Genomic DNA, 14,028 nt, shown 5'->3' with positions numbered 1-14,028 from the left:
CGTCCGGAGCTTCGAACGCGACAGTCGCGAGGCTGAAGCGACGAGCGAGCGAGCGGCGCAGGGACCCCGCGGGCGGCTGGGGCTTCGGTGGCGCCCGCCTACGCTCCCTCCCCTCGGGCGCTCCGGGCGCTGACCGGCGCCGCCTCCCGGGAAGATGGCGCTGCACTTCCAGGTCAGTGCGCTCTGCGCCGCGGATCCCCGCCCCGCCGCTCCGGGAATCCGGCAGGACGCTGGGGTCTGGAGACCGAGGGCCGTATCCGGCGACGGAGGCCGCGGGGCCGCTGGCCGGTGCGTCGGAGCCCTAGACCCCGTTCCTGGCCAGGGACCAGGCACTGGTCTGGGCTGCCCACCCCAGGCCCGGGCCCGACGAAGGGGCGGCCCGAGCTCGGGGATGGCGGGTGGAGGGGCAGGGGCTAGGCTGGAGGTCGCCCCTCGAGAGAGGTGCGGATGCTGAGGATCGGCCGCGCGGGAGCCCGCCCTCCGGGTGCCGCCGCACGGCGCGCACGGAGGTTCGGAGGCGCCTGAGCAGGTGGGAGCCCGGCAGTACCGGATCAGCCTTCCCGCCGCGTCTCCGGCCGCGGCTCCATCGTCAGCCTCCACATAGTTCGGAGGGAACTCGAGAGGGGCCTGGGTCCGCCGAAGGAGCGGCTCAGCAATTGGACTTGAATTGGCCAGAGTCGGCAGGGGCTCTGTTTGTGGGGAGTTGCGAAGGAGGGCTCTGCAGCAGCCTCATTGGAGGAGGAAAACTGGGCAGGACGCGCACTGGGAGCGCAGAAACGGTCAGGATGGGATGCGGGCTGGAGGAAGGCTCAAATATTCAGATATTCTCGGGCACTTTGGCATATGCATCCAGTTATTGATTCAACAAACGTTGTAGAGCCTCCTCGGCACCCACCCTGGCGCCCCCCACCCCCCACCCCCGGGTCTCAAGCACTGTGCAGAGTTCTGGGATAAAGAATTACATCATCTTAGCATCCTTGCCCTCATGAAATTCGCAAATAATTACAGTAAATGTGAAAAGTGATGTGATAGAATTAATCACAGGAAATCATGGGAATATTGAAAGGGGCTGTCAAGTCTGTGTGTGTGTTGGGAAGCAGTGAGGCAGAGGTGCTGTGCTTGTCAGACAAGCTTTTTGGAGCTTCCGTTCATCCACTTATTAGTTGAGTTCCTGCTTTGCTAGGTACTTAAGATAAAACTCTCTCAAAACTTTATGATTTGTACAGTCAGGGAACTTGCAGTCTAGTGGATCTTGAAAGAACTGTAAGAGTTTCGCCGAGCAAAGAGAAAGGGAAGGGTAGAGGCAAAAGAACAGTGTGAGTCAAGTCAAAGAATTGTGGAAGACCATGGCACACTGGGGTAGTTCAGTCTGACTGGAGCTTAGGTTCCTATGAAAGGGAAGGGAGGACGGGAGGCTGTGGAGGCAGATGACCTTGGAGAGATAGGCAATTTCATAACATGGTGATAATGTATCTACGTGTCCCAAACCTTTGTAGACTTCTTTGGGCCCCCTGAGACTACAGTGATTCATTACCTAATTATTGATTCGTCCAAAGGGTCCTTTCTTTTCAACCATCCACTCTCCTATCAGGTAATTGACAGCTCAGGAGATAGTAAGCCTGACACATTGTTTTGATTCCTTGCCATTGCTAAGGGTCTCCAGGTCAAAATAATGTTATTTATTACCACTTTAGTAAAAATGCCCTTTGGGAAATCTTCACTGGCAGAATCTCACAGGGAGGGCTTTGGGATTGTAAATAGATAAACAGTTGTTCATAGTTCAAGTGTAAATCTTGAGGGCAATTAAAAACTATGGTGGAAGTTTGGAACAATTTCAGAATTGGAAAGATATGCATAATAGTAAATCACCCAGTCTGAAAGATTTCTTCATACTTTAGGTAGTGGTGGAAAAATTAGCTCCTAATGCCAGAACTACCCAAATTGGTTTCTTCGGAGTCTATTTCACAGCAGCTCTGGGCAGCTTAAAAGTGGAGTTGGACAAATGAAAGACCTGACAGTTTGAGGGGCCTGAAAAAAGCTCTGAACTTTTTCAGTTTGAATTGTTTTTGGTATATGGATCATATTGTTACCCAGTTAACTCAAGGAACATTTATTACTAATGATAACTGGTACCTAGCATTTGGAATTTTTCCATGCTTGTAGATTTTGAGTCGTACAACTAGCTTGAGAGGTGTATGTATACAGTTGGCTTGGTGTATCTGTGAGTTTTGCATCAGTGGATTCAACCAATTGTGGATTGAAAGTAGTAAAGAAAAAATTCCAGAAAGTTTCAAAAAACTTGAATTTGCCACACGTTGGCAGCTATTTACATATCATTTACATTGAATTTACAGCTATTTATATAGCATTTATATTGTATTAGGTATGGGCTCCCCAGGTGGTGCAGTGGTAAAGAATCTACCTGCCAACACAGGAGCTGCAGGAGACACTGGGTTCAGTCCCTGGATAGGGAAGGTCCCCTGGAGGAGGAAATGGCAACCTACTCTAGTATTCGTTCCTGGAAAATCCCATGGACAGAGATGCCTGGTGGGCTACAAGTCTATGGGGTCGCAAAGAGTCGGACATGACTGAGCAGCTGAGCACACACACACACACACACACACACATATATTAGGTGTTAACAGTATTATGAGATGATTTAAATAAATAGAGGTTATATGCAAATACTGTGGCACTTTATATAAGGAATGAGCATCTTTGGGTTTTTGGTTATCTGCAGGGTGGCCTGGAACCAGTCCCCCTACTATGTGTACATATATGCGTTTTATTCCTGAAGACACTGAGTCTTAGAACAATTGTGACTTGCCCAAGGCTACAGAACTAGAGTAACCCTAGTAATTCATAATTTCGTATTGTTTCATACCAGTGTCTTGCAGTCATCTACCCAACCAGGTAGTTAGTAAAAAATTATGCCATTTTAGTGTAAGTGGATTTATGTAAGGTGAGAAGAGGTTACTGCTTCACAGTCTTTTTCAAATTATGGCATACATAAAGAATGGTGATTGGGTGGTCCACTGACATAAACTACTCAAAACTAAAAGCCTGGCTGCCTGAAGGGCAAGGGGATCAATATCCTAGACATTCCTGTAATCCATTCAAGGCACGCACATTCTGATTAGGAAGTTGTGAGTTAGGGTACTCTGTCCCAAAGGAAGAAATTAATCTGGATTGTCTTAGAGGGGACAGTCCAGGTTGGTGGGCAAGGAAGAGAGGAAAGAGGTTTCTGGGATCAAGGAAGACGTAGGCACTTTAGATTTCACAGAGGAATCTTGGAAAGAATTAAGAAGTAACATTAGGAAAACTTTAGGAGATGCAGTTAGTTGATCTTTTTAGCTTCCCAGAACCTCGGACTGTAGTCAAGCTTCTTAATACCCAGCCAGGCTACTGTACCTGATTTGATCTAGATATGATTATTAACAATTAGAATCATGAGGAGAAAGGGGTTTGGCAAAGATGGTCCTGGGGTTGTGGAGTTTAATGGGAGAAACTATAGACAAAAGACCAATGTGGTGTTTTATAGTTAACTGGAGAAATTATTTACAGTTTGTGTAGATCTACTATTTTCCAGGAGCTGGATCAAGCTTTCTCTTGTCCTTTCTATCTTAATCTTCATAATTATTTTGGAAGATGGTTTTGAAACCTGCAGTTTCAAAAGTGAGGTTTAGAAAGGTTAGATAATTTGCTTGAGGTCACTTGAATAAGTAACTGGACAAATTCCAGGCTTCCACAATGATTCCAGAAGAAACCCCTAAAGAAATCCAGGGCACTGTAGGCCACAGTTGTAAAATACTGTTTTATTGGTCTACTGTCTATTAATATCGTGTAGAGGTGTTGAGTCTGAGTCTTTATGTTAAAGGAATTGGTAGGACCTTATGATAAATTGTTATATACTTGTTATTAGCTAAACTGCAATGTTTGAGGGCACAGTTTGCAAGACTACCCTCACTACTGACGCCACTTGCATATTTGGGAGTTTCCCAGTGCCATTCCCAGGTTTGATAGTTTAACAGAAGAACTCACATAATTCACTGAAAGCTATCATACCTGAGTTTATTATTGGGAAAGTACACATACTAAAACTGATTGAAAGAGAGATGCATAGGGCAGAATCTGGGAGCGTCCTGAAACAAAGCTTTTTGGTCCTCAGGACATGTTACTCTCCCATCATATATGTGTGGCAGTAAGCACTGAGTATTGCAAACCAGGGAAGCATAACCTGAGCTTTGAGTTCTGGAGTTTTTGTTGGGGCTTTTTTATGCAGTTGTGATTGGTTGGGTGCCACATGATTGACCTGAGCATTTAGGTCAAATGAAACCATGCCATCTAAAGTCCCCACCCTAGGGCTGGTGGCTGAGTGGTAAAGAATCTGCCTGCCAGTGCAGGAGATGCAGGTTGGATCCCTGGTCCGGGAGGATCCCCATGTGATGGAGCAGCTAAGCCAGTGTGCCACAGCTATTGAGCCGGTACGCAAGAGCCCGGGAACTGCAGCTACTGAGCCATGTGCCACAACTGCTGAAGCCCAGGCGCTACACCTGCTGAAGCTGACTCCACCCAGAGCCTGTGCTCTGCAACAAGGGAAGCCTGTGTGCTGCAACAGAGCAACCTCCGCTCTGCAGCTAGAGGAAGCCCACACATCAATGAAAACGCAGCACAGCCAAACATAAATAAATAAGGGGAAAAAAAAAGCCCCCACCCTAAAACACCTTTGGTACTTTTGGTGTGGTCAGCCACCAATTTAAGACTGTGTGGTGTGGCCTGCTGCCCCCGCCCCCCAGTCTGAACAAAAACATTCCTATCATAAACATAGATTACCTCCCAGAATCTGAGGGCAAAGGCGAGACTTTTCTTTGGGCAAGACCAAACTCTTAACTATACAGGAGGGACTAAGGAGAAGGAAAAGCAAAAGATACCAAAATATAGGAAAAAAATTTATAGGAAATTTATAGGAAAATATAAAGATGGTGAACAGACAAGGTTGAAAGTATGGACTAGGATATCATCTGCAGGTTGATGATCACTAAAGTAAAAGGTCAGCCACTGTTTCCCCTTGTCTGTTCACCATCTTTATATTTTCCTATAAATTTCCTGTAAATTTTTTTCCTATATTTTCCTATAAATTTCTTCTTCTTGGAAATCCAGGAAGACGTTGAAAACAGCCCCAACATGTCAGAAACTGAATTGAACATATTTCCCACATATTTCCACATTAAGAGTCCCTTTGTTTCAGAGGTGTAGACCAGAATTTAGATTTACAATCTTAATGGTATCTTTTGCTTTTCCTTCTCCTTAGTCCCTCCTGTACAGTTAAGAGTTTGGTCTTGCCCAAAGAAAAGTCTCGCCTTTGCCCTCAGATTCTGGGAGGTAATCTATGTTTATGATAAGAATGTTTTTGTTCAGACTGGGGGCCGGGGGCAGCAGGCCACACCCCACAGTCTTAAATTGGTGGCTGACCACACCAAAAGTACCAAAGGTGTTTTAGGGTGGGGACTTTTTTTTTTCCTTCTTATTAATTTATGTTTGGCTGTGCTGCGTTTTCATTGTCTATTTGCCATGAAGTGGTGGGACCGGATGCCATGATCTTAGTTTTGTGAATATTGAGCTTTAAGCCAACTTTTTCACTCTCCTCTTTCACTTTCATCAAGAGGCTCTTTAGTTCTTCTTCACTTTCTGCCATAAGGGCGGTGTCATCTGCAACCTGTCATCTGTCAACCTGTATCTGAGGTTACTGGGATTTCTTTTGGCAATCTTGATTCCAGCTTGTGCTTCCTCCAGCCCAGTGTTTCTCATGATGTGCTCTGCATATAAGTTAAATAAGTAGGGTGACAATATACAGCCTTGACGTACTCCTTTTCCTGTTTGTAACCAGTCTGTTATTCCATGTCCAGTTCTAACTGTTGCTTCCTGACCTGCATACAGATTTCTCAAGAGGAAGCTCAAGTGGTCTGGTATTCCCATCTCTTTCAGAATTTTCCACAGTTTATTGTGATCCACACAGTCAAAGGCTTTGGCATAGTCAATAAAGCAGAAATAGTTGTTTTTCTGGAACTCATTTGCTTTTTCGATGATCCAGCGGATGTTGGCGATTTGATCTCTTGTTCCTCTGCCTTTTCTAAAACCAGCTTGAACATCTGGAAGTTCACGGTTCATGTATTGCTGAAGCCTGGCTTGGAGAATTTTGAGCATTACTTTACTAGCGTGTGAGATGAGTGCAATTGTGCGGTAGTTCAAGCATTCTTTGACATTGCCTTTATTTGGGATTGGAATGAAAACTGACCTTTTCCAGTCCTGTGGCCACTGCAGATGATGACTGCAGCCATGAAATTAAAAGACGCTTACTCCTTGGAAGGAAAGTTATGACCAACCTAGACAGCGTATTAAAAAGCAGAGACATCACTTTGCCAACAAAGGTCCGTCTCGTCAAGGCTATGGTTTTTCTCGTCAAGGCTAAGGTTTTTTTTAATAGTCATGTATGGATGTGAGAATTGGACTATAAAGAAAGCTGAGCGCTGAAGAATTGATGCTTTTGAACTGTGGTGTTGGAGAAGACTCTTGAGAGTCCCTGGGACTGCAAGGAGATCCAATCAGTCCATCCTAAAGGAGATGAGTCCTGGGTGTTCATTGGAAGGACTGATGTTGAAGCTGAAACTGCAATATTTTGGCCACCTGATGCAAAGAGCAGACTCATTTGAAAAGACCCTGATGCTGGGAAAGATTGAAGGCAGGAAGAGAAGGGAACGACAGAGGATGAGATGGTTGGATGACATCACTGACTCAATGGACATGAGTTTGGGTAAACTCCGGGAGTTGGTGATAGACAGGGAGGCCTGGCGTGCTGTGGTCCATGGGATTGTGAAGAGTCGGACATGACTAAACAACTAAACCGAACTGAACTGAAAGTAAAAGGTGGTAAGATGGCAGGGTGTTGAGACAACATGTGGTTGGGGTCTATAGGTTTGTATGTGGCTCAGAATTGACCATTTGCTCTATTTGACCTATGTGTGTGTACACACACACATACACATATATATGTATTTGATTGCTCAGCCTCAGGGTTATTTTTTTTGGTCTGTAAAATGGATATGCTAAAATACATAATTTACAGGAGTCTACTTTTTTGGGTTGGTTTAAAAAACAGAAGATGGAAATACTTTTGTAAACTATAAAGCACTAAAACAAATATGATCCAATTCATTTTAGAAGGAGAAGTTCTAAGAGGCCCAGAAATAAGCCTTCGGGTGCTCAGAAAAAGTTAATAAAGGGAGGAAAAAACAAAGAGTTTGTGGGGAATGAGTAATTGTAAGATAAAGGCACTTTATTAATGGCAGTTAAGAGGTTTAATTCTAGAAGGCTGGAAAGATACAGGGAAGTAACTGAAAAGAATTTAAATTTAATTGAGGTGGGATTTTTGTAGTTCATCAATTTATTGTTATTATTATTAGGGGACATTTTTCTCTAGGACAAAAGAAAAAAGCCTTGCATTTTTTCAGCTTTCTAGAGATTTTCTTGTTATTGTTTAGTGGGTAAGTCATGTCCAACTCTTTTTTGACTCCGTAAGACTGTAACTCACCAGGCTCCTCTGTTCATGGGATTTCCCAGGCAAGAATACCATTTCCTTCTCCTTCTTGAAGTTTAATTGACAAATAATAAACCACACATATTGGATGAATTTTGACATAGTGTATAACTGTGAAACCATCACTGAAATCAAGATAATGAACATATCTGTCACCCCCCAAGTTGCCTTATACCCCTTTATAATCCCCCCTTGCTGCGTCCCTATCTATCCTTCCCGATCCTCCCACTCTCTCCTCCCTCCCCGGCCTGAAACCACTGATCTGCTTTCTTTTACTATAGAATCATACAATATGTACTCTTTTTTTCTGTCTTGCTTCCTTTACCTATTGATGGATACATGATGAGAGTTACTATATAGAAAGGAGTTGCATCATTTAAGGGTTAATTGTATGTCAGGTACAAAGGGCAGAAATGAGTCCAGATTAACTTGGAAGATCCTTATTTAGACTGTAGGCAGGATTATATCATTGTCTCCTAGGCTATGGAAATTGGGTACTGTCCTTGTATGTTTGATAGTAAATCTATGAGAGTTAGGTGATGTCCAGTGCTACTTGTTATTTATTTATATGGGCTTCTAATGTTGATATGAAGCCCTGTAGAAAGTTTAATAACTCAAACCCAATTTGTCAACACATTGAGAAGGGATCCATTTCTCTGAGGATGCTTATGTTAACCATATTCTCAGACATCGCTATAAAACTAAGATGCAGTTTATCAGTTCACTGTGAAAGGTAAAGTCTCTCTTTATTGACAGAATCTCTGTGAAATCAAATGCTAATCAGAAGATTGCTTAGTCGCTCAGCGAACATCACATTATGAGTTTAACTGTATGAAATGTTCACATAATGCTTTTCCAACAGGGTAAGGATTTTTGTGTATATATCCTTTTCTCTAAAAATGATTTCGTATGCTAGGCATTTATTTAATTGTTATCATTACAGAGAAAGAATAACTTGATTTTTTTTCTCCCTTTGTTTCAGTCTTAGGAGAAAGTTCAAACCGTTACCTTTTTATCTTGCACTGCCCTTCAATGGTTATTAATTTGAAAGGCATTTGGGAAAAAAGGGTCATTGATAACATTGTTGATGTAAACAAGTCTGTGTTGGAGTTCTCTAAGTCAATATAGCAAAAAGGACAAAATTCCAGAACTTTTCCCTATTTACTTAGATATGCTTGAATTGATTAATATTAATGTTTATGTTTCCTGGGGCTGTTGTGACAAATTACCACAAACTGGGTGAGTTAAAAAAATGAAAATTTATTCTTTTATAGGTATGGGAGCCAGAAGTCTGAAATTAATGTGTTGACAGGATTGGTCTCTTCTTGGAGCCCTTGAGGGAGAAACTGCTCCATACTTTGCCCCAGTGTTCTGATAGCTGTATGCAGTCCTTGGTGGTCCTTGGCTTGTAGATGGATCAGCCCAGTCATTGCCTCATCCTTCCTAAGGCCTATTTAGTTGTGTCTCTGCACCTCGAATGTCCCTCTCTCTTTTATGAATGACTGGATTTAGAGCCTGCCCTAAATCCCTCGGTTTGATCTTATCCCTCCATCCTTAATTTAAGGATTTACAAAGACTTTATTTCCAAATATTTCAAAGGTGTTGGGGGTTAGGACTTGGATATATCTTTTAGGAGGATACAGTTCCATCCATTACAATACTATTATTAGGTAATACTAGTAATAAACAACTAATCTTTATAGGGTATAAAGTGCGCTAGAAGTTATGTGGCCCTAGCTCATTTAATCCTCCCAGCAAACCTATGAGGTATATGCTATTATTAGTCTCAGTTATTGCTGGCTTTTGTTTTTCAGTAGTTAGATTTTGTCACTATTTCTGGCTTCATTTTTTTTACACTCAGAGTTTACTTCTTCAGAGACCAGACCTATTGATGTATAGTTGAATGCATGATAACAGGATCAGTTTACCATTAATTATTCTGGGTATTATCAGCTTGAAAATTCAGCCCTTTAAATTTATTAGATGGAGGAAAATACTTCTGAGGTTGATCATGAGTCACAAGAGGGAAAATGGTAGCTCTTTTCATTTTTATGTTTCTTACCCTTGGAGGAAACATGAGAATTCATATGTATTCATGAACCATACGTTTTCTACACATTTTAATCGTATCAACAGTATGTAGTAGCACTGTTAGGGCTTGTTGGGACAATCCAGGTAGAGGAAATGTTTAAAATGTGGTTCATTTGAAGTCCTTTATCTTAATTATCCTTTTGAAACCTTTCTTTTGTACTTTTATTTTCACTATAGCAAAAAATTCTCTAGTCTGGGATGTTGCGCTCTGGCCTGGATAAAGAAGTGGAAAATGCTGTAAAGAAACAAGGAGCGAGAACTATAAAGAATAAAGGGAGTTAGAGGAGGTTTCATTTCAGTGTCTCTTATATATTCTTATTTGTTGTTCTTTAGTCACTAAGTTGTGTCTGACTCCATGACCCTATGGACTGCAGTGCGCCAGGCTTCTCTGTCCTTCACTATCTACCGAAATTTGCTCAAACTCATGTTCACTGAGTTGGTGATGCTATTCAACTTTCTCATCCTCTGTAGCCCTCTTCTGTTCTTCTTATTTGACAAAGGTATATGCATCTGAGGCAATGCTTAGACTAGTGTAGCTGTAAGGCTGCCACATAAAAATTCAGGCCAGAAAGGATAAAAAAAATGGCATTACTTATGAATTTCCCATTACTTTAATATGCCTACCTGACATTAAAATCTGTGCCAATTTTTTTGGACCTCCAAAGAATAATTCTCTAAGTTCAAACTGAAGTAGTTTTAGTAAGATGCCTTTAGCAAAAATTCTCTAAAGCTGAGAGGAATACTGAACTCATTTAAAAAATTTTCTTTCAGATTTTATCCATGTATCCTGTATCTTCTGATGAGATTATATTTATAAATATTTATAAATGAATGAATTGTTCTTTTTTTATTTTTAAAATTTACTTGTTTATCCTCTATCTATATTTTTATACATTTTTTAAAGGTTAAAGTTACTACAAAATGTTGACTATATTGCCTCTGTTTTACAATATATCGTAGGCTGTCTTACACCCAGTAGTTTGTACCTCCCACTCCCCAAGTCCTATATTGCCTCTTTCCACCCTCCCTCCACAGGGAACCACAAGTTTGTTTTCTATATCTGTGAATCTGTTTCTTTTTTTGTTATATTAACTAATTTGTTGTGTTTTTTAGATTCTGCACATATAAGTGATACCATACACTATTTGTCTTCCTCTACTCTGACTTATTTCGCTTAGCATAATCCCCTCCAAGGGGGCTTCCCTGATAGCTCAGTTGGTAAAAAGTCCACTTGCAATGCAGGAGACCCAGTTCAATTCCTGGGTCGGGAAGATCTGCTGGAGAGGGGATAGGCTACTGACTCCAGTGTTCTTGGGCTTCCCTTCTAGCTCAGCTGGTAAAGAATCTGCCTACAATGTGGGAGACCTGGGTTCGATCTCTGGGTTAGGAAGATCCCATGGAGAAGGGAAAGGCTACCCACTCCAGTATTCTGGCCTGGAGAATTCCAGGGACTGTATAGTCCATGGGGACGCAAAGAGTCAGACATGACTGATAGACTTTCAGTGCCTTCCAAGTCCATCCATGTTGCTGTAAATGGCAAAATTTCATTCTTTTTTATGGTTGAGATATTCTGTTGGTATGGCAAACCACTTCAGTATTCTTGCCTTGAGAATCCCATGAACAGTATGAAAAGGCAAAAAGATATGCCACTGAAAGATGAACTCCCCAGGTCAGTAGCTGCCCAATATGCTACTGGAGAAGAGTGGAAAAATCATTTCAGAAAGAATGGAGAGACGGAGCCAAAGCAAAAACAGCACCCAGTTGTGGATGTGACTGGTGATGGAAGTAAAGTCTGATGCTGTAAAGAACAATATTGCATAGGAACCTGGAATGTTAGGTCCATGAATCACAGTAAATTGGAAGTCAAACAGGAGATGATGACAAGAGTAAACATTGACATTTTAGGAATGAGTGAACTAAAGTGGACTGGAATGGGCAAATTTAACTCAGATGACCATTATATCTACTACTGTGGGCAAGAATCCCTTAGGAGAGATGGAGTAGCCCTCATAGTCAACAAAAGAGTCCAAAATGTAGTACTTGGGTGCAATCTCAAAAATGACAGGATGATCTCTGTGCGTTTCCAAGGCAAACCATTCAGTATCACAGTAACCCAAGTCTGTACCCCAGCCAGTAATGCTGAAGAAGCTGAAGTTGAATGGTTCTATGAAGACCTAAAAGACCTAGAACTAACACCCCAAAAACATGTCCTCTTAGTTATAGGGAACTGGAATGCAAAGGTAGGAAGTTAAGAGATACCTGGAATAATAGGCAAATTTGGCCTTGGAGTACAAAATGAAGCAGGGCAAAGGCTAATAGAGTTTTGCCAAGAGAACGCACTGGTCATAGCAAACACCCTCTTCTAACAACACAAGAGAAGACTCTGCACATGGACATCACCAGATGGTCAATACCAAAATCAGACTGATTATATTCTTTGTAGCCAAAGATGGAGAAGCTCTATACAGTCAACAAAAACAAGACCAGGAGCTGACTATGGCTCAGATCATGAACTCCTTATTGCCAAATTCAGACTTAAATTGAAGTAAGTAGGAAAAACCACTAGTCCATTCAGGTATGATCTAAATCAAATCCCATGCGATTATACAGTAGAAATGACAAATTCCAGGGATTATATCTGATAGACAGAGTGCCTGAAGAACTATGGACAGAGGTTCATGACACTGTACAGAAGACAGTGATCAAGACCATCCCCAAGAAAAAGAAGTGCAAAAAGGCAAAATGGTTGTCTGAGGAGGCCTTACAAATAGCTAAGAAAAGAAGAGAAGCTAAAGGCAAAGGAGAAGAGGAAAGATATACCCATTTGAATGCAGAGTTCCAGAGAATAGCAGGGAGAGATAAGAAAGCCTTCCTTGGTGATCAGTGCAGAGAAATAGAGGAAAACAATAGAATGGAAAAGATGAGAGATCTCTTCAAGAAAATTAGAGATACCAAGGGGACATTTCATGCAAAGATATGCACAATAAAGGACTGAAACGGTATGGACCTAACAGAAGCAGACGCTATTAAGAAGAGGTGGCAACAATACACGGAAGAACTATACAAAAAAGATCTTTATGACCCAGATAATCACAATGGTGTGTTCAGTTACCAGGAGCCAGACATTTTGGAACGTGAAGTCACGTAGGCCTTAGGAAGCATCACTACGACCAAAGCTAGTGGAGGTGATGGAATTCCAGCTCAGCTATTTCAAATCCTAAAAGATTGTGCTGTGAAAGTGCTGCACTCAATATGCCAGCAAATTTGGAAAACTCAGCGGTGGCCAGGACTGGAAAAGGTCAGTTTTCAATTCCAATCCCAAAGAAAGGCAATGCCAAAGAATGCTCAAACTACCACATGATTGCACATATCTCACACGCTAGCAAAGTGATATTCAAAATTCTCCAAGCCAGGCTTCAACAGTATGTGAATCATGAACTTCCAGATGTTCAAGCTGGATTTAGAAAAGGCAGAGGAACCATAGATTAAGTTGCCAACATACTTTGGATCATCAAAAAAGCAATAGTTCCAAATAAACATCTACTTCTGCTTTATTGACTATACCAAAACCTTTGACTGTGTGGATCACAACAAACTGGAAAATTCTTAAAGAGATGGAAATACCAGACCACCTGACTGCCTCCTGGTCAAGAAGCAAGAGAACTGGACATGGAACAACAGACTGGTTCCAATTTGGGAAAGGATATGTCAAGGCTGTAGGTTGTCACCCTGCTTATTTAACTTCTATGTATAATAGTGCATCATGCAAAATGCTGGGCTGGATGAAGCACAAGCTGGAATCAAGATTGCCGGGAGAAGTATCAATAACCTCAGATATGCAGAATACACCACCCCTATGGCAGAAAACGAAGAGGAACTAAAGAGCCTCTTGATGAAAGAGGAGAGTGAGAAATCTGACTTAAAACTCAACATTCAGAAAACTAAGATCATGGCTTCCGGTCTCATCACTTTATGGCAAATAGATGGGGAAACAGTGAAAACAGTGAGAGAGTTTATTTTTGGGGGCTCCAAAATCACTGTAGATGGTAACTTCAGCCATAAAATTAAAAGATGCTTACTCCTTGGAAGGAAAGTTATGACCAACCTAGAGTGCATATTAAAAAGCAGAGACATTACTTTGCTAACAAAGGTCCATCTAGTCAAGGCTATGGTTCTTCCAGTAGTCATGTATGGATGTGAGAGTTGGACTATAAAGACAGCTGAGTGTTGAAGAATTGATGCTTTTGAACTGTGGTGTTGGAGAAGACTCTTGAGAGTTCCTTGGACTGCAAGGAGATCCAACCAGTCAATCCTAAAGGAAATCAGTTCTGAATATTCATTGG

General features: G+C 41.9%; 1 protein-coding gene across 17 annotated transcripts in view; it reads left to right on the top strand.

The window, feature by feature from the left end:
* The first annotated feature begins 19 nt into the window (after window positions 1–19).
* Window positions 20–14,028, top strand: part of RANBP17 (RAN binding protein 17) — a 355,438-nt gene continuing 341,429 nt past the window's right edge. For 10 of the 17 annotated variants that reach the window (XM_081520766.1, XM_081520759.1, XM_081520765.1 and 7 more), the window contains exon 1: window positions 20–172. In XM_081520766.1, the coding sequence (XP_081376892.1) occupies window positions 155–172 (18 nt within the window). In that variant the 5' untranslated portion in view covers window positions 20–154. Of the gene's footprint in view, window positions 780–4,898; window positions 5,003–14,028 lie in introns of those variants that run through there. The other 7 variants (XM_081520773.1, XM_081520770.1, XM_081520768.1 and 4 more) reach the window with 3 other exon arrangements.

The sequence above is a fragment of the Giraffa tippelskirchi genome, chromosome 8 (genome assembly GCF_054371585.1).
Source record: "Giraffa tippelskirchi isolate mGirTip1 chromosome 8, T2T-mGirTip1v1.2.pri, whole genome shotgun sequence".
In the NCBI taxonomy this organism is placed as follows: domain Eukaryota; kingdom Metazoa; phylum Chordata; class Mammalia; order Artiodactyla; family Giraffidae; genus Giraffa; species Giraffa tippelskirchi.
Note: the sequence above shows the minus strand (reverse complement) of the source record. Positions and strands in the feature narration are given on the sequence as shown.